The sequence below is a fragment of the Callithrix jacchus genome, chromosome 7 (assembly GCF_049354715.1).
Source record: "Callithrix jacchus isolate 240 chromosome 7, calJac240_pri, whole genome shotgun sequence".
Lineage (NCBI taxonomy): Eukaryota > Metazoa > Chordata > Mammalia > Primates > Cebidae > Callithrix > Callithrix jacchus.
The window spans coordinates 87,279,380-87,303,656 of NC_133508.1; the positions used below are offsets into that span (position 1 = coordinate 87,279,380).

The 24,277-nt window shown below is 38.6% G+C and overlaps 1 protein-coding gene across 10 annotated transcripts in view; it reads right to left on the minus strand.

Annotated features, from left to right (window-relative positions):
- FAF1 (Fas associated factor 1) overlaps positions 1-24,277 on the minus strand; it is a 569,750-nt gene that overhangs the window by 16,072 nt on the left and 529,401 nt on the right. For all 10 annotated transcript variants that reach the window (XM_035251413.3, XM_002750807.7, XM_078331686.1 and 7 more), the window contains one exon: positions 18,266-18,481. In XM_035251413.3, the coding sequence (XP_035107304.1) occupies positions 18,266-18,481 (216 nt within the window). The remainder of the gene's footprint in view (positions 1-18,265; positions 18,482-24,277) is intronic.

Genomic DNA, 24,277 nt, shown 5'->3' on the forward strand with positions numbered 1-24,277 from the left:
TGGGTGGATCACTTGAGGTCAGGAGATCGAGACCAGCCTGGCCAACATGGTAAACCCCCATTCTACTAAAAATACAAAAATTAGCCAGGCAGTATATGGCATGCACCTGTAATCCCAGCTACTCGGGAGGCTGAGGTAGGAGAATAGCTTGAGTCTGGGCGGCAGAGGTTGAAGTGAGCTGAGATTGCACCACTGCACTCCAGTCTGGGTGACAGAGTGAGACCCTGTTTAAAAAAAAAAGTTTTTTTTAGAGATGAGATTTCACTATATGCCTAGGCTAGAGTGCAGTGACCTATTCAGGCTCAATTATAGTGCACTACAGCTTGGAACTCCTGGCTCAAGTTATCCTCCTGCCTCAGCCTCCTGAGTAGCAGGGACAGAAGAATGCACCACCCACATTCTTCTGAGAATGTCTTGCTGGAGATGTCAAAATGAGAGGATAACAACTGGCTACAAAAACACATCTAAAAATTTTTATCAGATAGGTCACTTCTGGTGCTTGAGTTCTAGAAACTCCATGCTTCTGCCATGCCCCCTCCCCCAAACCTGGGAGTTTTACTTCTAAGACCACATAAGGAGGGAGTAAGGGGAAGGTGAGAAAGAAACCAGGAATGTCACCATAATGTGGCCTCCCTCACTTGCCTGTCCTCAAGCCATGAAGATATGAATTTCTGACTGGTGAGATGGAAAATATAAAGCTAACCAACCAACCAAACAAACAAAAACAGTGGATGCATGAATAGCTGGGAACATTTTATTTCTTCTCATTTATTTACTAAACAAGTATTTCCTGAGTGTTTACTACATGTAAGAAACCATGCTAGGTACTGGATTACAATAGTAAACAAGACACTATTTCTGCTCTCAGAAGTTTACAGTCTAGGGCAGAATGCTGACAAGAAAAGAATTTAGAACACTGAAATTCAGAAAAGTAAAAGGCCACAATAGGGAAAAAGGCACCAGGAAAGCACAAGGAAGGCAAATGCCTGACTCAGTCCTAGGGTGTCAATTAGTTCCACATTTCTCTTTCCTCCTTGTCTCAAACTTCATGTGTACAATTCTTTTTTGTTTGTTTAAAAAACGTATATCTTACCTTCACTTTGTGACTCTGTAAACTTGAATCAGCCATTTCTGCTTTTCGTTTTCCTAAGCCTTGGGCAAATTATTTTCCACCTCTGCATCTCAGTTATTTCATCTAGAAAATAGGACTTTTTCTAGTTTTCACAGTAAAGAATGCATGCAAGAGGAAGGCCTGTTCACACAGGTCTTACATAAAGCCAATTAGAGGAAGGAAAGTGAAAAAACCTAGAAACAGCAAAAGAATCTTCAGGTTTGGGATTCAGCCAAATCTGAAGATTCAGATTTTGACATTAAACCTGAATCCTTGAGGTCCTGGTTCTGGACGAAAAGTAGGATGTGGTTTTGGTGAAGTAGGCTGGGGCTGGGGCTATAGTTGCACTGCAGTGAGGTCCTGGGGAATTTGGCATGTTGATGCATGTGCTAATGTACTCTAGAGCTCCAGTAATGGCTTTGAAAATTACAAAAAATGTCTAGAAAAGGTTAATCTGCACCATACACATTTGCAGGTGATTGTATTTACAATGGTGTTACTATACAGACTTTAAGTGAGCAAAGTGTGTCTGCGAAAGCACCTAGAATACTGGGTACAGAACTAATGATTTTTAATTTATGGCTAGATAGAATCAGATTAAAACAGCCTTCAAAAGTTTATTTGATTTCTTGGTCAGGTGTGGTGGCCTGTAATCCCACCACTTTGGGAGGCTGAGGCAGGCAGACTGCTTGAGGTCAGGAATTTGAGACCAGCTTGGACAATGTGGTAAAACCCCATCTCTATAAAAAATGCAAAAATTATCTGGGTATGGTGGTGTGCACTTGTAGTATCAGCTACTGGGGAGGCTGAGATTGCTGCAATCGCACCACTATACTCCAGCCTGGGTGACCGGGTGACAGAGTGAGATCCTGTCTCCAAAAAAAAAAAGAAAGAAAAGAAAAGAAAGGGAAGGGGAGGGGAGGGGAGGGAAAAGGGAAGGGAAGGGGAGGGAAGGGGAGGGAAGGGGAGGGGAGGGGAGGGGAGGGGAGGGGAGGGGAGGGGAGGGGAGGGAAGGGAAGGGAAGGGAAGGGAAGGGAAGGGAAGGGAAGGGAAGGGAAGGGAAGAAGGGAAAAGTGAAGGAGGGCTGTGATATGCCTCATGGAAAAAAATGTGTGTTAGATAAGCTTCATTCAGGTATGAGTCTTAGGACTGTTAGCTATTAATTCAATGTTGAATCAACAGTATATATTAATATGTCTTTATATATGTATATATGTGTATGTACAGGGGTGTGTGTATGTGTGTATATATAAACTGTATACACACTGTAGCCTCAACCTCCCAGGCTCAAGTGATCCTCTCACCTCACTCCCAAGTATCTAGGACTACAGGATACACCACCATGCCCAGTTAATTTTTTTTTTTTTTTTTTTTAGTAGAGAAAGGGACTCACTATGTTGCCCAGGCTGGTCTAGAATTCCTGTGCTCTAGCCATCCTCCTGTCTTGGCCTCCCAAAGTGCTGGGATTACTGGCATGAGCCACAGTACCTGGCCTAAGTAAAGTATCTCTAAACGGCAACACAAATAACATACATAACAAAGTTATGTATTTAGTGGCCAATGAAAATATGACCAGAGGCTCACAAGAACTTAACCCTGTATTTCCCCTAGGAACAGTGGTTGAGTATTCACTAATTCAGTGTCTGTGGCAACATTATACAACATAACTACTGTGAATAATGGGAATCAACCGTATTTCCCAGTTCTAAAACTAATAGCTCCCCACAGCCTGTAGAATAAGTATACTAATTTCTTAACCTCAGGTGAATTATTACAGTATAGACTGCTGATAGAAGACTTTTTGTTCGGCCAAATCTGTGTATTTTTCATGTTGTATCTAGCTTGGCAGTATGTGCCACAAGCCTGCCAGGGTGATCTTCTCCCATTGTATCTGTCCTGCCAGACTTGGTTGGCCCTTACAGAAAAGACCAACTTGTAATTATCATCATACCCTTCAAAGTGTATACCTGTCATCCATTCATCTATCTATCCATCTACCTGCCCACAACTCAGTGAGCCTCTACTCTGTGCTAGGCTTGTGTAGGTCTTGTGCCAGAAACTAGGGGTATGAAGGCAAATAAAACAGTATGGCTGCTGCCCCAAATGAGCATATACAGAGCAATTTCTGCAGGGCCCTGACATAAATGAGGTAAAAATCTTTATGAGGAAATACGCCTGTCTCTCCTACTAGGAAAAACCATAAACTAATTCAGGAATATTTCCAATTATAAAAGAAATTTGCTGGTTTGGTCAAACAGAAGATAGATGTTAAACTCTAGATATTTCTACTTGAACTTCACTCTCAACCTTTTGTTATTAGGCATGTAAGGCACATTGTCTGATATCTTTACTTAATTGAAAACTGGTAGTTTCCAAACAGTTAATAGAGAGAGAGAGAGAGACAGACGAAGAGAGAGAATTGGGAGGCTGTGCTTGGTTTTCCCTGGGCTTTGCCCATGTACCTTTTCTCCTTGCTGATTTTATTTTGTATCCTTTTGCTCTAAGAATTCATATGCTGAGTCCTGTGAATCTTCCTAGGAAATCATATATACAGGAATGAAACATTTTATATTGATTTTTTAATGCTCACTACAAGCCTTTGAAATAGGTATTGCTACTTTTATTTTACCAAAAAATTAAGTAGCCTAAGATCACTCAGTGAAGAGTTAATCCACTTGACTCCACAACATGCATGTGTTCTTGTTTCAGCCTTCAGTGCCTATGAAATGTGACTGAGGAGAGGTCGTGTTAAATACATCATCCTTATAGTGTTGACCTGTATTTGTTTATAGTAACAAGCAAGAAAAATAAATAACAACTCTTCACTTTTTTAAGGAGCCAATTTGAAGAAAGTATTCTTCCTAGGCAGTGAGGGAAAGTGGCTGCAGGCTCAAGGACAACTGTACGGGTTTGGAGCAGATCATAATAGAATGTGGGGCAAGTTTGCATTGAATATGTTGATACTCTACAAATTAGGTGATGGCTGTCTCTAGGGATTGTGCTTCCCTCATGTTTTGAAAATCTCCTTTGAAAATACAGATTGACTGGTGCTTGTTAGGATTCTTCTGAGATTACTTTTATACGTTTTGCTACAAGGACTAAGTTATGTTCCAAGCGAAGGTGGGAGGCAAAGTCAAATGCTTAAAAGTTTCCCTGTTTACAGAAGTCCCCTCACATATCTAGCAGTAAACCCCAGAAGTGAATTTGAGACATGAATATCTTAAAAAACAAAATTATATGTTCAGAGAAGCATTAACACAGCAGGACTGCTAGTGTTTGAAAGGGCTGTTTACAAGTTTGGCCCTTGGTTGGCATCTAGAAAGTTGGGTTTGAGAAGGGTTACCATTATTCCTACAACTGATAAGAGTAGCTCATTATGCCTAAACTGTGCAAACAATATAGTTTATGAGAACACTTGCTTTCCTTCTGGGAGTTTGGCATTTTGGTATATGTCTGGCAGAGTGTACCTATGTGGTCAACCCCCAATAAAAACCCGGGGCACAGAGTCCCTATAAGCTTCCTTGGTTGGCAACATTTCACTTGGGCTGTTTCAAATCACTGTTGGGGGGAATGAACCACATCCTCTGACTCTACTGAGAGAGGAACCTTGGAAGGCTGTGCCTGGTTTCCCCTGAGCTTTGCCCATGTACCCTTTCTCTTTGATGATTTTACTTTGTATCCTTTTGCTGTAATAACTCAGCATGTAATAGTGTGATTATATGCTGAGTCCTGTGAGTCTTCCTAGGAAATCACGGAACTTAGAAATAGTCTTGGGGACCTCCAACACATATGCAAATGTTTCCTGCTTAAGATAAAGGGCATAGACTTTGGAGGTTAGTGTCCCAGTTATATCAGTTACTATGTGTGTGGTATGGAAACATCACCTAACATCTCTTAGCCCCAGTTGTCTTACCTGTAAAATAGGACCACTATCTATGCTTTAGGGTTGTATGAAGATTACATGAGAGAATACTTTCTGAAATGTCTGCACAAGGTCTGGCATGGAACACAACATTAATAATTGTTAATTCCTCTGTCTAACTAAAAGCTGGAAAACGCTGTAAGAACTAAAGAGGTCACAAAGAAAACTTGCACATTGGAGATCCACCACCTCTTGGAAGGCTCAGGGCAAACTGTTCTTTAAACTAAGCAGAAAACTGTACCAACAAAAGTCACCGAAAACTTCTCAGATGTTTGGTCACATTTCTGTGCAACCCTAGCTGAGAGGATTTTGCTTTGTGGAAAAAGTAGTGTGGAGAAAAGACAAGAGAATATGCTTCCTTAGAGGAAAGTAGGAGTGAAAGTGAGATGGTGTGTGTCATCCTATACACCAGGCATAGATATAGTTGGCGAGCTGTGCTATTCTTTCCCAGTGCAAGGTTTACACATCTTAAAGCCTCACATGTCTTGAGTATACTATGTGACATGTCTGTGCCCTCATATTACCTCACTTAATTATTTTTAACTTATTTTTTTTATAGAGAAGGGGGTCTCTCTACGTTGCCCAGGCTGGTCTTGAACACCTGGGCCCAAACGATCCTCTTATCTTGGCCTCTCAAAGAGTTGAGATTATAGGCATGAGCCACTGCACCTGGCCTTCACTTAATTCTTATAACCAGCCCATAGGTGGTTATTATTATCTGCCTTTTACAGGTGAAAGAACCAGTTTAGACTGGTTATATGGCTTCCCCAAGGCACCCCATGATAGTTGGTTCTTTATATTATATCATCATGCTGTCTCTCTGTCATGATTGCCAAGGCTCAGAACCCATTTTTATTGCATTTTACTAAGGGGACTACAATAAATAGTGGAATTCCTTCCAAGGAAGAGTCTATTATAATGCAATTGGCAAAGTGCAGGTGACTGTCATATTAAGAATAAAGAATGTGTCTAAAAACTTATTTTTTAAAAGGCTAGAGATAGGTCAAAAGCAGTGACTTTTGGGACACGGATTAAAGAAGCTTACCCATTATCAACTTAAATGGCATGGCCCTCTGCCAGTTACCAAGTATTTTCATTATCACTTTTGATCTTATCATCACAATTTATCTGTGAGGACACATGACCTTATCCTCACTTAAAAGATGAAGTAGCTGAAATACAGAAAAGAGAAATGATATACTCAGAGTAACTCAACAAATAGGTGGAAATGCCAGCATTAGGACAAAGATCTGTCTGACTCCAAGTATAAAGAGGACAGGAGAATATATGGAGCCATTTATCAAATACTTAGTCTAGGCATTGGGAACCTTTACATCCAACCATCTCTCCAATCTTACCCTGCCTGATGGTATTTCTAACATCTCATTTTAAAGCCTACAATACTCTTAATTATTCTTCTGGGTTCAGTCTTTATTCCACGTGAATTCATCTTTCCAGGTCGCCAGTGAGATATAACAGAAAGAATTATTACCTTCACATTTAATTGCCAGCTCTGCCACTGTGTGGCTATGTGATCTTGGTTAAAACACTTCATTTACAGTTTCAGTTTAGAAGCTATAAAAAATGGAGGTAATATCTGCCTGTTATAAAAGGTTTTGGATATGAGTTTGAAATCTGCTTCTTTGAGCTTTTTTATTTCTTAACTGTAAAGTAAGGATACCCCAATCTCATAGGGTTGTTGTAAGAATTCAATTACATGATACCTATAACGTGCCTAGCACTTTAATATATAATGGGAACACATAATGGGAACTCAATAAATAGAAGACAGTATTATTATTTCACAGGCTGTTTGTTCATTTACATCATTAATTCACTAATTTAACAGGTATTTACTGAGCATCAGTTAGGTTTCAGGTATTATCCTAGGTGGCAGGAATGTAGCAGTTAACAAATAAAGTTCCTGCCCTCTAAGAACTTGTATTCTAGTAGTGGGGAGACAATAAACAACTATATACATATTATGTCAGATAGTGAACAGTTCAGTGGAGAAAAAGAGCAGGAAAAGAGGAATAGGGGTTGTCAGTTTGGCAGGGTGGGGAAGGTAGGGCAAAGAGGGGAGGTAAGGTAGACTATTATTTTACATGGGTTGGTCAGCAAAGGCCTCAATAAAAAGGCAGTATTTGAGCAGGAAGTGAGAGCACTATCTAGAGGAAGAATATTTTAGCGGAAGAAAGAGCAAGTGCAAGGCCCTGAAGTGGCCACACGTTTCATGGTGTTGTACAAACAGCAAAGACAATGGGGTAAATGGAAATGACTGAGTGGGAGAGGGGTCAGAGAAATGCCAGGTAATTAGATCAAGAAAGGTCTTTCATTCTGAGCTGGATGGGGAGCTATTACAGGGTTTGAAAAGAGAAGTGACATGATTTGCCTTATTAAAAAAATCACTGTCTTTTTTGAAAACAAGACTGAAGGGGATCACAGATGGAGGCAGAGGCCAGTAGGACATCATTACAATAATTTGAACAAGAGATTATAGGGGTTTGGGTTAGGTTCACTTGTAGAAGTAGTGAGAAGTAGATTCTGGGTATACCTTGAAAGCAAAACCAACAGATTTTGCTTATGAGTTGGATGGAGAAATGAGAGAAAGAGGAGTCAAGCATAACACTAAGGCTTCTTGCCTGAACAAAAATAATGAAGCTGGCATTTAATGAGGCAAGAAAGACTATGGGTGGAGCAGGTTTTGGGGTATAGTAGGAATCAGGAGTTCAGTTTTGACTGTTTCATGTGAGATGCCTACTGGATGCTAAGTGGAGTAGACAGCTGTATGTAGAAATGTCTGGAGATGAGAGAATTTAGACTGGTTATATACATTTGTGAATTGTAACTGTGTATATTACATTTATCGCCACAAGAGTGGATGAGCTCACTTAGATAATGACAGTTGAAAGAGATCAAAGGACTGGCATTTATTGAGCACCTGCTATGTGCCAGTAATGTGACTCTGTAAATTATGGAATACTGTATGGGTGATTATTCTGTAATGATAATCATGATTATCATTCTGTTACTCAACAAATTTTGCATGGAATAAAGGCAAGCTCCTTTGCCTGGTATTCCAGGTTTTATATATCCTGTCCTCAATCTTCCTTCAGCCTTTTCTCAGGACTTTATTATACAAAGCCCCCTTGTTTCAGCCAGTTTGGTCTATACTCCACTATCTAGCCATGGCTTTGTGCTTTTCAACATTAGCCCTTTTCTCTCAAGCTGTCCTAACTACTGGAAAATGTTCTCCTCTTAGCAACCCACCAAAAAATCCTATCTATCTCAGTTTTGTTTAACTGCTCTCTCTTTTAAACAGCCTTTCTTGGTTACCTAGGCCATCAAGGATCTACTGCCCCTTTGCCTTGACTATTCTTTGGACCCATGGCAAGATTATTTGGGATTGTTTGTATGAGAGGCTGAAATATTCTTAAATGTAGGACCATGCCTTATTCCTTGGCATGACAATAAGCAGAGTGGTGGGCAAAACAAAACTGTATTGGATAAACAGAGTGTGAAATACAAGTAAGTGTATATTTTACCAGCATTTGGCAGTGACCCAGAAATAGGAATTACAAGGTAAAATGAAGAAATCAGAGATAATGAAATCTTTCCAAATATATAACACTGAGCTTCATTTACGTGTTGAAAGTATTTTTCTAGATGATAATCCATCTGACTGATTTATTTCTTATCAGGCTCAGGAGACATGATAACATAAGGATTAAGAACACAGGCTCTGCAGTCATATACCTAAGGTTTGTATTTAGTTCTGGTATTTACTACAACAGTGGGCAAGTTACCTAACCTCTTTTTTTGTCTCAGTTTTCCTATTCCAAAGTGAATATAAGTATTTATCTTAAGGACAGTTTTTAGGATTAAGTGACATAATGTATATAGGCACTTAGAATAGTATCTCGTATAGTAAGCCCTCAAGAAATATTAAAAAAATTTTTATCCTGAACATTTGGTTATAGGATAACCATCATGCTCATCATCACTTTTCATATTTGAATGCTACCTCACAATTTACAATGCACTTTTATGCACATTGCCTTATTTGAGCAATGCTATGGTCCTGGGAAATAAGCAGAATTTAATGTTTCTATTTTATAAAGAACTGAGGTTTGGAGAGGGGGTGTGCCTTGTTCAAGGTTACACAGCTACTAAATGATCTTCTGATTCTCAGTTCCTTCCTCTGTACCGTTTTCTCTCTTTTTCATCTACTCAATCATTCTAGTGATAAAGCAGAGACCCCTTAGAATTATGAGTTCAGACTGATTCAGTGTGTAAGGAAAGCATCATTGTTAGGGGATAGGAAAGGGGAGATGTTAGCTGAAGAGTACAAAGTTACATGAGACATGAAATATAAGTCCTAGAGATTGACTGCACAGCATGGTGACCATAGTTAATAATAATGTATTAAATATTTCAAAATTGCTAAAAGGATAGATTTTAAAAGTTCTTACCTTTTTAAAAGGAAGTAGGTGAGGTGACAGATATGCTAATTAGTTTGATTTACTCTTTCTACAACGAATATATATATTTATATCAAATATATATAAATAAATAAATATAAATATCACATTGCATCAGGTGCAGTGGCTCATGCCTGTAACCCTAGCACTCTGGATGGCTAAAGTGCACAGATCATTTGAGTCCAGGAGTTTGAGACTAGTCTGGGCAAATGGCGAAATCCCATTTCTATAAGAAATACAAAAATTAGCTGGGTGCAGTGTCTTGCACCTGTGATCCCAGCTACTCAGAAGGCTGAGGTGGGAGGATCACTTGAGCACAGGAGGCTGAGCCTGCAGTGAGCCATAATCACATCACTGCATTCCAGCCTGGATGATAGGCACTCTGTCTCAAATGACAACAAAACTGCATCACATTGTACCCCATAACAATATAAAATTATATGACAATTAAAATTTTATTTTTATTTATTTTTTTGAGATGGAGTCTTGCTCTGTTGCCCAGGCTGGAATGCAGTGTCATGATCTTGGCTCACTGCAACCTCTGCCTCCCAGGTTCAAGAGATTCTCGTGTCTCGGCCTCCCAAGTAGAGTAGGTGGGATTATAGGTGCAGGCAATCACATCTGACTGACTTTTGTATTTTTAATAGAGGCAGGGTCTCACCATATTCATCAGGCTGGTTTCAAACTCTTGACCTCAAGGGATCTGCCTACCCCAAGTGCTGGGATTTCAGGCATGAGGCACTGTGCTGAACTGACAATTAGAATTAAAAAAATTTAAACTTCTCTTTTTCTGGCTGGAACCATGGAGGGTATAGAAGAGAAGAAGAAGTTTCCTGCTGTGCCAGAGACACTTAAGAAAAAGCCAAGGAGTTTCTCAGAGCTGAAGATCAAGCACCTGAGAAAGAAGTTTGCTCAAAAGATGCTTTGAAAGTCAAGGAGGAAGCTTATCTATGAAGAAGTGAAGCACTGTCACAAGGAATATAGGCAGATGTACAGAACCGAAATTCAAATGACAAGGATAGCAAGGAAAGCTGGTGACTTCCATATAACTGCAGAACCCAAATTGGCGTTTTTCGTCAGGATCAGAAGTACCAGTGGTGTGAGCCCAAAGGTCCGAAAGGTGTTGCAGCTTCTTCACCTTTGTCAAATCTTCAATGGAACCTTTGTGAAGCTCAACAAGGCCTCAGTTAACATGCTGAGGATTGTAGAGCACTATACTGCATGGGGGTACCCAAATCTGAAGTCAGTAAATGAAGTAAACTACAAATGTGGTTATGACAAAATCAATAAGAAGCGAATTGCTTTGACAGATAACGCTTTGATTGCTCGATCTCTTCATAAATACGGCATCATCTGCAAGGAGGATCTGATTTATGAGATCTATACTGTTGGAAAATGCTTCAAAGAAGCAAGTAAATTCCTGTGGCCCTTCAAATTATCTTCTCCACGAGGTGGAATGAAGAAAATGACCACCCATTTTGTAGAAGGTAGAGATGTTCGCAACAGGGAGGAGTAGATCAACGGGCTTATAGGAAGAATGAACTAAGGTGTCCACCATGATTATTTTTCTAAGCTGGTCAGTTAATAAACAGCACTTGCTCTCAAACTGAAATATACTGTTGTCTTTGTGATTTTTTGTTGTTGTTGTTAGCCTGCTTTTGTCTTCCCTTCACTATTGTGGTAATTCTGGTGTGTGATAAAATTAAGCCAAATCAACAGGCCGTTACGTGCAAAATTAGGGTCTAGTTTGTGTGAAAGATATCTCTTGGGTTTTTAAAAGGCTTTTCTCTACAAAAGATCTTAATTTTTTGCCTTTGAACTGTGTTGAATGATTCAAAATGGGTTTACTCTAAGAAACACTGTTTCACACACGTGTACATGATTTGTAGGTAAGGTAATATAACTTTGGTTTATGAAAAAACTGAATTAGTTGCTAAAATTCATTTTCCAGACTTTTCCTTGTTTATAAACTACCACGTAAATGTGTTGTTTTCCTTTTGCATTCCATTTCTGTGCTCCTGTTTTGCATCTTTTGCCATACTTAGGTGAGTTACTAATAACTGTTACATATTGTGGGTATTATGAAGGAAGAAATAAAATTTGTGCCCAGGGATGCAAATTATTTCAGAGCATGTGGTAAAATTAATGAGCAAAAACTTGAAAGGTTTTGGGTATTTTATAAATAACATTCCTCTATATTTCACGTATCATCTCACCTAGACTAGTGAACGATGTAGAGTGTAACACAAAGTACACACAGTAAAAGTAAAAATGTTTGCGGTCCTCAAAAAAATTTTAAACTTATAATTTAGAAAATAATAAATTTATTAAAAAAATGAATAACCTGAAGAAATATAAACTGCCCTTGCTAGTATTTTTCCTTTTAGTTATGTTGCTGTTGTGTCCGTTTACAGTTTCATATATAGACAAGCAGCAGCTGTATTATTCTTTTAAACCTTTTGCTATTTACATTCTTTCAGATATTGTAAATATTATGTAAACCATTTTTTACCAAATGATTTCTACCTATAAATTCAGGTGTGCTGTCCAAATAATCTAGGAGCATTTTTCTTTACAACATAACTTTTGAAAATAAGGCAATCAAGAGGCCTACGGGGCAGTCCTCAGTGGTCATTAATTAATTGAAGGTACACCCTCAAGCAAGTAATTTCTCCTCAAGATCTCATGTTCCCCCAGTAACACCACACCTGTCTTGGTATCTCCTAAAGCTGACAGAAGAGGAGTAGAATAATTCTGTGAATGTATCCGGTACCTTAGTGAGGTCTGTTTCTTTCAATCAAGCAGTTTATTGTGGTTTAATGGTGAGATGCATGTGGTGAGGACTAAGCAGGAAAAGGAGATGGTGTGAAGTTTTGAAAGATTTTATATGCCATGGTAAGGAGTTTAGACTTTTCCTGTGGGCCATTAAAACCACTGGAGGCTTTTAAGCAAAGGTGGGTGGTGAGAGGGGGGAAGGGGAGGGGGGGGGAGAGAGAGAGAGAGAGAGAGAGAGAGAGAGAGAGAGAGAGAGAGAGAGAGATAGAGAGAGAGAGAGAAAGATCATCAAAGCTGTTTAAAAAAATAACTCAAAAGACAGTGGGGAGGATAGATGTGGGGAGGCAAGACTGGAGGTAGGGAGGTGAATTAGGAAGCCACAGGTTTAATTTGGGCTATGACGACTTGGGCAGTGGTACACAGGGAAAGAGAATTAAAAAACAGATTCGAGAGAAGTTTACAGGCAAAATTAATATTGCATCCATCTAGATATTAGTTGTGTTCCATTACACAGTCATAGTTTTTTAAATCTGAATCTGATTATTCAGGGATATTGGAAAATCTCAAATAATCAGGTATAGTGATATAAAATACCTCAGGGGAATGGAACAATCTCAGCAGTAGTACCTTTAACATGTAGTTCACCAATCAGACGCTTCATCTTGGTTTATTTTGAGAACAAAGCTTTTAAGATACAGGTCGTTCAATGGCATTAAAGTTTTTCCTTCTGGCTGTTTTTTAAAAAAATAAAACTTAGTCTAATATAAATTGAAAATCAATCCCACTGCAATATTAGAGGTATTAACATACGAAGATTGTTGAAGTACAAAATATATAAAAACACTGGTGCTTGCAGCTGCAATTTATTGCATTTACTAGGTGGTCTCTAATGTTGACTTTCTAGTCCTATGACTCTAATTTTAAAGTTGAAGTCTATAATTTATTAACAGTTTTTTAAAAGGACTCAATAATCTCAAAAAGCAATGGCCACGAAAAAACCTGAGTGTCAGTATCAGCTCTGCTTTTATAATTGTTCAAGTGACTTAGGTGCTTAATTTGATTCTCCCATCAGTAAAGTGGCAGCATTGGCCTTCATATCTCTGAGATCCTCTGCAAATATCAGATATTAAGATTTCAATGATATATTCTTAAGTCTGGGTTACATCTAGATATTTGAAACTCAAATTTGATATCCATCCCTGTTCTAGAGAAAGAATTTACTGCTGCCATGCTTTCTTTAACTATACGCCCTTCCCACCTCTTCTGCCTCTCTCTATTTAGGTTTTATGTGGTATAAACATAGTAATTTATATTCATTTAATATAACTCTTACCACAACCCTCTCAGATATTATCATTTCTCTTTCAAAGATGAAGAAATCAAAGTTCAGCAGGGTTCAGTAAGTTGTCCAATGTTCAGTGTAATGGAGTGAGATTCACATGCAAGTCTACCACTGAAACATTTGCTTCTGACTATGCTATTCTGCTTCCACTCACTGAACATCTCTCTGTGCAAGGCTCAGGTCAAATTCACTTCCTTTTTAATGCTGGAACTACTTATCCTTCTAACTGTGGGTATAACTTGTAATGCAATTTGCATTAAATGTGTGTTTTTACTAGAATGTGAACTCTTCAAGGTCAGTAACAATTTTTAAAAAATTTCTGTATCACCAGCGTCTGGTATGAAGGCTGACACAGAGTGGTTGCACAGCAAATGTTTTGCAATAAGGAGAGAACAAATACATGAATTAAATTGCTTTTATTTCCTTATGGTGGCAAACAGTATCCTTGTGCTATCTATGAAGTCAGGTCAAACTTCATCTAGCAGTAGCTTGCCATTGTTTTTCTTCACTGTGTTTACATTGTTTAGCTTGGTTCTTAGCACAATAAAAGTGGATGGGTGACAGAGGAAGGAATTTGTATAAATTTGAAAGGCTTTTCCCCCAGTATATTTAAACAAACCTTTACTGAAGGCCTACTCTAGGAAAATCCTGCTGTAGTGTGCTTATACTCATTCTCCTGCTCCTTTAAGTCTTAGAGGTGACACAAAAATTTTAAGTTATAGTTACACAGAAAGAAACCTAGAAAGATGGGACAAAATATCAATTCCTTCATTACTTTGTTTTAGATATAAAATATAAGAATATAGTTTATTCCTGAATGCATGTCTGTTTGGGGATTCATACCTATAAATCTGGAAAAAGGCATGTTCTCTATGCTAGAACAGGAGTTGTGTGATTATATCACTGGCAATACACATGGGCTATCAGTGGACTCTTGGAGTTCACCTGCCATCCCTCATCCTCCTTTTCTAGTGCTTTCCAGTCATCTTATAAACTGAAAGATCTCATTTTCCAATTGTAGGTACAGTTCCTCTGAAGAATGTGAATATGGGTAGGCAAAAAATGGACTTAGATGAGCCTTAATGGAATTCTTGGTTTTATGAATTGAAAGACCTCACTTTCCAATTGTAGGCAGAGCTCCTCTGAGGGATGTGGACATAGGTAGACAAAAAACAGAGAGAAGAGTTGTGGGATAAAGAAATAAAGAGAAGGGAAGAATGGAAAGATGGGGGAGAAGATAAAACTGGTAAAATAGGATTAGAAAAAAGGGAAGGGGAAGAAGTGGGGAGGGGAGAAAAGGGAAGATAAGGAAGTGGCACAGAAGAGGAAGGCTGGGAGATACTGACAACCTCATAACAAGTGGCATACGTGATAATCAGCTTTTCTGGGAAGGGCCTATGTCTGGGCCACTGTAGGTCCGGAGAGGAGCTGGGGGCTGGCAGCAGAAACAGGAGTTGGACTATAGGAAGAGTAGTGGGGTGAGTACCCTTACTCAGCTTTTAGGATTCAACTACCTCATTTCCAAGACAATGCCCAAGTAAGGCAAATGGGCCACTGATGTTCACATGGCTCCAACATGTCTAAGAGGTAGAGCTCTGGAAATAAATACTATTCCTTCTCTTAGTAATTGTTATTAGCAAAATAGGGGAAAAACACACACACACACACACACACACACACACACACACACCCTCAAAATCAAGTAACTCAATGCTTCCACAACTTGACAATCAGCTTTTCTGGGGAAGGCCTAAGTCTGCTGCTATTCTGGTTGTCGTACAGTGCTCAGTTCAGGGAAGTATGCCCAGTAGACATTTAGTAAATGGTTAGACAGCTGGGAAATCTTAACATGAAGTATTTTGGTTGGGGGTGGGTAGCAGGCATGGGAGGTACAGAAGAACACTTAACAGGTCCTCTGCTGAGAAACCAGTCTCTGCTTTGTGGAGAAAAGGCTGCAGACACAATTAAGACTCCTAGAGTTAAGGCTTATATTATTTGTTATTAAAGAGGCAAGGTCTTAAGATGTGCTTTTTAACAGTCTTTAGTTTGCTGTAATTTAAGATGACTTTTACAAATTAGATCCTAATCCTTGCAGACACAGATGGCTGTTACAGAATAGCCTTGCAAAAACACTAGTCATTTGACTTGAAAGAGAACTCAGAGAAGAATGAAGGGTCTTTAACTCTCACCCCACCCCTGGCTCTAGGAGGCCTAAAGAGTCCTGGGTGGGCTTTCTTAGTTTAGGTCTGGAATCTGGGTGGGCCTAGAGCATCTGTTCTTATTTGGAACAGCCTCTCTGTTCATTCTGGAACCAGAGATTGGGGGAGCCTGAGGTTGTTAACATTCAACAACAGTTACTGATGCTTATGTGTGAGGCACTATGCTGGCAACTACAGGGAGATAGTAGCAGGCCCAAGAACACTCTGCAATTCACCACACATTTCTCCTGTTTCCTTTCAATAGCAACTTTCCACGGTCCACAGTTTTACCCTGTGGAAAGAAGTTCTTAATACTGATCAAAAAGTCTAGCTTCTTTTAAGATATTTTTACCCCATCGCTGTCAGTAACAAGCTTTAAAAATTAATTTGGAAGAAAATAAAGTTTAAGTTCAAAAGACATAAAGTCCTTAGACTCTATTTCTTCTAGTACCTCCATTTTTAAAAATGAGGTCCACCCAGAAAGGGAGTGACTTAAACCTAAGGGTTGGGAAGGGCAAACTTAGCTCCTAAGTTTTTTAAGTTCTCTGAGGTGAGATTTTTCGTCAAAGAACATAAAGTATGAGAACCGGGCTGATCTTGAACTCTCTGATAATGGTTCTTTGTCAAATGTTCACACACTGAGAGTTCAACTTCAGTGACAGAAGTTAAGGTAGTTTTCTTACTTGGCTGTGTGATAAGAACATATGTAGGCATGTGTTCCCTTATGCATGCCTGTGTGCCTTATATGCAAATAAAGGGGATGACCTTGGAGCAGTAGGCAGGGCTAGTGAGAAAAGGAACAATAGTCAGAACCTGGGAATCCACTATAGTCTCCTGCGCTTAGAAATAAACAAGTGGCAAGATCCTCTTTCCACCCAGAGGGGACAGCACTAGTTTGTGTCTCTAAGCTACAAACCTGACAGCCAACATGAGAGACTTAGATGAGCTTTAATGAAATTCTGGGTTTTGGTATGCTAGGTTACTATACCTAATCTAGGTATACCTAATATAGGTTACTATACTATACCTACTAGGTGACTAGATTAGGTATAGTAACCTAGCATAATGAAATCACAGCAAGTCCAAGTCCCATCCCACACAAAACAGGAATACCAGGGATGAATCCTTCTCCATATATATCTGTTACTGCTGAAAAGAGCAGTACCCGGTAATCTCCAATGACAGGAAAATTAACACTTCACCACACAAGATATTCCTTTCTTAGAAAATGCTCTGGTCTTTACTTATTTAGAGGTAATGTTCCTCAAATGATGATTTCCAGTTCCCTCACCTTCCTACCGACCCTGCTCCAGACATGCTCCTGTTTCTTCAGGCTTCCTTTTTCAGCATGAAGCTGAAAGACTCTTTCAGGGGTATCAGGGGTAGCTTTTAAAATTTTTTATTTCCATAGGTTTTTGGGGAACAGGTGGTATTTGGTTACATGGGTAAGTTGTTTAGTGGTGATTAGTGAGATTTTGGTACACCCATCACCCAGGGGTAGTTTATCTTAGTGCAGAGCTAAACAGGACCATTATGTTATCCTCTGGTTGGGATTTCACCTCTAAATGGGAGCTAGCTTTTTTGTTGGCAGCCACAACATGTTATTTATGTATATTCAGCTTAATTAAACCTTAACCTCTACTAAAGGAAACTATTTCTACATATTTCTGTAAAATTTCTGCAGCTTCATTTTGTGTAAGTTTTAGTATTTTAAGATTTCTTGAATCTTATTTTTCATAATCTATAAATCTGATAAAGTCTTCATTTAGGTTGTTAATAAATAAGGTAAGTAATAAAAGATTAAAAACAGAGCCTCTTGGTTCCTTACAAGGAGATGGTGGTTAACATTTTTTAGACGCAACCATTTAATCAGCAATGAATCTAACGTATCTACATCTCTCTACTTTGCCCCAGAATACTATGAGAGACTATCAAATATTGTGCTGAAAATCAAGTACGCAGTGAATATAGGTCATCCTCTCTGACTTCCCAGGCCAGTAAGATTATCAAATCACAAAATACTCTTTGTTTTGCATGACTCATTCTTTGTAAACCTATATTCGTTGATCCTGATATCTAAGTGTTAAGCTGTTAAACATACAATTCTTGGGTAGATTCTGAGGTCTACAGAATATATCTCATTTGAGGAATACATATGAGACCTGAGCAAAGACTGGAATGCTGGAATAGGGAAAATAGCTAGGAGGGAAGATCTAGTACCTAATTTCTTACATAGGTTACTGGGTTTATGTCTGCTGGCCTGAGAAGCCATACATTCTCCAAAAGCTAAGGAGAGAATGGTGTGCAGAACAAAGGACTCCTGGGATGCCTTGGAGTTGCCTGCACCATGGGACTTTTCTTGAACTCCTTTGTTCAGCTTAATGATGGCACATCTCCCACCAGGATATGCTTCCTGAGATAAGTGTGGGAACTTACATCTCTCCTAGGAAAGGTGCTCAGTAACTTGTACTCATCCCATGGAAATCCTTTGGAAGCTACGAAATCAAAGACAATCTGGAGCTTGCTGCTGGCCAGGAAACGCCGTTCCAAGAACTCGCCACTGGGGGTCCGGATCCGCAGTTTGCTCACAGGCTCAGCATTTTCTTCTTTTGGCTCAGGAGGCAGGGCTTGCTCTAAGGACAGCCGGATGGCCTAAGGAGAGCAAAAACCAGGTGTTAAAATGTGGGATGGACTGGACTATGGAGAGTGGGGGAGAAAGAGACCAGAAAAAAAGCTGCTGCTTTCCAGAAATTCATTGAAAAGTCACTGCCTCATTTATTAACCAAGCCTAATGCTTGGACAATAGAATCATGTATTTTTCATTTTCTTAATATTAGCCTGACAAGCAATTAATTAAAATAAATCCCACTTTGATGACACATGTTATTAAATTGATAGTAAACTACGGAGAAAAGGCATTTTTTTAAACTGAAGGGCTCAGATATTTGTGATCAGAGACATTCGTATCAAATACCCAATTGATATCTTTCTAGGGTGTGAATTAAAGCTTTTAGATGCATGCAGAAAAGACACATAAACACACACAGAGATATATTTATACTTGAGAAATATATTTTTCAAGTAGAAGCAACTGCACAGTTTATAGAATACTGGATTACTATGTTTATGTCAAAATGGAATGGGAAAATTGTTTAGGGTGATGAAATGTTCTGGAAATAGTGATGACTGAACAATACTGTGAATACAATTACTGCCACTGAATTGTATACTTAAGAATAGCAAGTTACTGTATATATATTTTGCCACAATAAAAGAAAAATTTTTAAAAATGTAAAGAACTTCAAATATCAGGCTTATTGGCAGAAGGAGACCACAGTCCTACTTCTGGCTTTACCACTAACACACTATGGGATTTGGCCAAATCTTAGTGATTCATTTCTGGATCTACAAGATGGACCAAACCCTTCATTTTACAGATGAAATACAGACTTAGGCAGGTGGGGTAAACTGTTGGAAGATCTCATGGCTAGCACAGGCTTGAGTATTACAGGTTTTACCATTATATTACATTGTTTCACATTTGAGACATTCCATTAAAAGGAGATTGTCTCTGAGGTCCCTGATAACCTTGGAATCTATAAAAATAACTAAAACCTTTTTTTGTCTAGCACCCTGAGAAAGATTTCATGTTAGAATCTATGAGATTCATCCAAAGCAGTGCCCTGAGGAAATTCATAGCCTTAACATTCTTATGCCATTATAAATCAAATAAGAAAAATAAGTGAATTAAGAATTAGATTTAAAAAACTAGTGAATTATGAGTGTCTGGGAATAAAACAAATTAAAAGCTAGTGGGGAAAAAACAATAACATAAGTGGAAGGAAGGCTGAGAATAAAAGTATAAAGAAATAATTTAGGGAAAAAAAGAAATATGTAGCTAGTCAGCTAACAAATAAGCTGGGTCTTTGAGGTTACTTTCCTTCTGGAGGCACTGAATAACCACCTACCTTATAGGGGATTACAGAGATGGAAATTACATAGACAACATATGTAAAATTTTCAGTGTGGTATCTGACACATAATAGGCTTCAGTGACAGTTGCTTTTGTTATAATGAAGAGATCTACACAGAATATCAGGTCTGGAAGGGGGCTGCATTTGCCAAACAGCCCAATATTCTCATTTTTTTGTATGGGGAAACTGATATCCAGAAGTGGAGACAGAAGAAATACAGTAAAAAATATATTTTTGCCTTTTGTTTTAGTCCCTTTTGCCTTTTTTTTTTTTTTTTGAGTAGCATGAGTGGCAGTTTACCTGATATTGGTGTTCTGAGGTAGCAATGAGTTTCAGCTGAGTATTCCAAATATTAAACTATTTTAGTAACACCATCATATATTAGTAACCCAATGAATGGATGAACCTGTGTATATCAAAATTAAATGCTACTTGATATATGTCAACTTCAGCATTCACTCTATAGTACCATAGTTATTTATTTAATGCCTGGCTTTCTTACTAGCCTGCAAGCTGCATAATGGCATGAGAGCATGTATGAATTCTTACTCCAAATATAGTGCAGAGCGTAAAGTAGATGCTCAATATGCATTTGGAAGGGAAGGAATAAGCTAACATATTAACTGAAATAAGATATGTGAAAGTACTTAGTATGATTGTAGGCAAACAGTAGGTGTTCAATAAATGCTAGAAAAATGTGAGTCTCACGGCCTCTACTTCTAATAATCAAGAATTGAACATCTTCTCCTTCCTCTGAGATCTGACTCCTTCTTGCATTAACTGTTCAGATTAATTTTCCACATGTGTCCTTTGAAGGGAAACCATGAGTTGCTTGTAAGTGTATTAGAGTTCTATACATTTTCTAAACTGTTAATGGGATCATCTATTTCTCAGTTACAATGGTAGTTCTTTTATTTTTCGAGACAGAGTCTCACTCTGTTGCTCAGGCTGGAGTATAATGGCACTACCTCAGCTCTCTGCAACCTCCGTCTCCCAGGTTCAAGTGAATCTCCCACCTTAGCCTCCCAAGTAGCTAGGATTATAGACACGTGCCACCACACCCGGTTAATTTTTGTATTTTAAGTAGAAATGGGATTTCGCCATGTTGGCCAGGCTAGTCTCAAACTCCTGACCTCAAGTGATCTGTCCGCCTAGCCTCCCAAAGTGCTGGGATTACAGGTGTGAATCACCACTCCTGGCAACAATGGTGGTTCTTTTCAACCATATCTTTGAGATTACAAAACATTTTTTTCTGATTACAGAATATAAATTCATTGTAAAAATAGATTAAAAGAAAAACATTAAAACTAATCTGTAGATTCACCATTGAGATAGCCATCACCATCATTGTTTATATCCACTAATTTTTAAAAAATATATATATATTTTATTGCACTTTAGATTCTGGGGTACATGTGTAGAACATGCAGGATTGTTGCATAGGTACATACATGGCAGTGTGGTTTGCTGCCTCCATCCCCCTGTCATTTATATCTGGCATTTCTCCCTAAGTTATACCTCCCAAACATCCCTACTCCCCACTGTCCCTCCCCTATTCTCCTCCAACAGACCCTGCTGTGTGATGCTCCCATCCCTGTGTCCAGGTGTTGTCATTGCTCAAGAGCTGCCTGTGAGTGAGAACACACAGTGTTTGATTTTCTGTTCTTGTCAGTTTGCTGAGAATGACGGTTTCCAGCTTCATCCACATCCCTACAAAGGACATGAACTCATTGTTTTTTATGGCTGCATAGTATTCCATGGTGTATATGTGCCACATTTTCCTTGTCCAGTCTATCATCCATGGGCATTTGGGTTGGTTCCAGGTCTTTGCTATTGTAAACAGTGCTGCAATGAACATACATGTGCATGTGTCTTTATAACAGAACGATTTATAATCCTTTGGATATATACCCAGTAATGGGATTGCTGGGTCAAATGTAATTTCTATTTTTAGGTCCTTGAGGAATTGCCACACTGTCTTCCACAACGGTTAAATTAATTTACACTCCCACCAACAGTGTAAAAGTGTTCCTATTTCTCCATATCCTCTCCAGCATATGTTGTCTCCAGATTTTTTAATGATCGCCATTCTAACTGGTGTGAGATGGTATCTCAATGTGGTTTTGATTTGCATTTCTCTAATGACCAGTGATGATGAGCATTTTTTCATGTTTTTTGGCCTCATATATGTCTTCTTTTGAAAAGTGTCTGTGCATGTCCTTCACCCACTTTTGAATGGGTTTGTTTTTTCTTGTAAATCTGTTTTAGTTCTTTGTAGATTCTGGATATTAGCCCTTTGTCAGATGGGTAGATGGCAAAAATTTTTTCCCATTCTGTTGGTTACCGGTTCACTCTAATGATTGTTTCTTTTGCTGTACAGAAGCTCAGAGTTTAATTAGATACCATTTGTCTATTTTGGCTTTTTTGCCAATGCTTTTGGTGTTCTAGTCATGAAGTCCTTGCCTATGCCTATGTCCTGAATGGTTTTTCCTAGGTTTTCTTCTAGGATTTTTGTGGTGTTAGGTCTTATGTTTAAGTCTTTAATCCATCTGTACTTAATTTTATGTAAAGTGACAGAAAGGGGTCCAGTTTCTGTTTTCTGCACATGGCTAGCCAGTTTTCCAAACACCATTTATTAAACAGGGAATCCTTTCCCCATTGCTTGTTTTTGTCAGGTTTGACAAAGATCAGATGGTTGCAGATGTGTGGCATTGCCTCTGAGGCCTCTGTTCTGTCCATTGGTCTATATCTCTGTTTTGGTACAAGTACCATGCTGTTTTAGTTACTGTAGCCTTGTAATGTAGTTTGAAGTCAGGTAGCATGATGTCTCCAGCTTTGTTCTTTTTTGCTTAGGATTAACTTGGTGATGTGGGCTCTCTTTTGGTTCCATATGAAGTTTAAGGTGGTTTTTTTCAGTTCTGTGAAGAGGGTCATAGGTAGCTTGATGGGGATAGCATTGAATCTATAAGTTACTTTGGGCAGTATGGCCATTTTCACAATATTGATTCTTCCTAACCATGAGCATGGAATGTTTTTCCATCTGTTTGTGACCTCTCTTATTTTCTTGAGCAGTGGTTTGTAGTTCTCCTTGAAGAGGTCCTTTACATCCTTTGATAGTTGTATTCCTAGGTATTTTATTCTCTTTGTAGCAGTTGTGAATGGCAGTTTGTTCTTGATTTGGCTCTCTTGTAGTCTGTTATTGGTGTATAGGTAGATCCACTAATTTAAAAAATATTTTGACCATTTTTAAATGTACAATTTGGTGGTATTAAGTAAATTCACAATGTTGTACAATCATCACTACTATTTACTTCCAAAACCTTTTCATCACCCAGATACTTTTCCTTAATTTTTCAGGCAGATTTTTTTAAGTATATTTGAAACTTTTTTCAAAATTTGAGTCAGTGTTGTATATAGCTTTATCCTTTCTGTTCAAAGTCATGTATTTTGTAATAGTTTTAAAGTTTTTATTAAAGTATAATGTATATATGAAAAAGTGTACAAATGTTATGTGTACAACTTGATAAAGTTTCAAAGTTAACATATCTCTAAAACTAGAACCCTGATCAAGCATGCCCTTTCCTGGGAACTACTTCCCCTTAAAGTCAGTATTCTGACTTCTAACAGTGAGTCCAGTTTTAAAAATTTTAATTAAATGCAATGTTATAGTTAGAAACATAAGTTTTGGAGTATGACAGACATGCATTCAAATCCTGGCAATTAGGCAAATGACAGTATTTATGAATTTCTGTTTCCTCATAGAAACAGAGCTAATAACATCCTCCTCACAGCATCCTTCTATAAGATGCAGAATGGTTTTAGGTGGGCCACCACACCACACTGCTCTTACTTCCTCTCCGTGCATCACACCAGCTGCTCAGTCAGTTCTGATGAGAGAACCTGGATACCTTGGTTGCTGGTGCAGGATTCACATGCTAATTATGATTCTTTTTATGGGAGCCTCTGATCACCACTGCTTCTAGTTGGCCATCTTGGCCCTGTCCCTGACCCCACTTAGCAAGTGCTGACACTTGGTTGGCACTCAGTGACAAGTGCTGAGCACTGATCCTCATGCAATACATAATACTGTGATCAACAGATGACAGTTGTTGGTGTTATCATTTTTTATTTTATGTTGGTGTTATCATTTTATGATTATTTTTTCTCACCTACTTTAAATCAGAACCTAATGTGATATTTCTTGGTTTTCCCTCCTTCTCTCCCTTTAATCCACCTGTCTGCTTGCTTTCTGTTTTGACATTTCCCTGCACAGTATAACAACAGATGCTACATTATTGTCTGAATTCAATCAATTATCTTACAGAAGAATAAACAACAGTAGCTCGTTATTCCATTCATTGTGCAGACAATATCTGCTCCTTAATGTATACAGTCTCCAGGGCTTTTCTCTAGAATGAAAACAGACCTCATATATCCCACACCAATGGACCAACATGGAAAACAATGAAGAGAT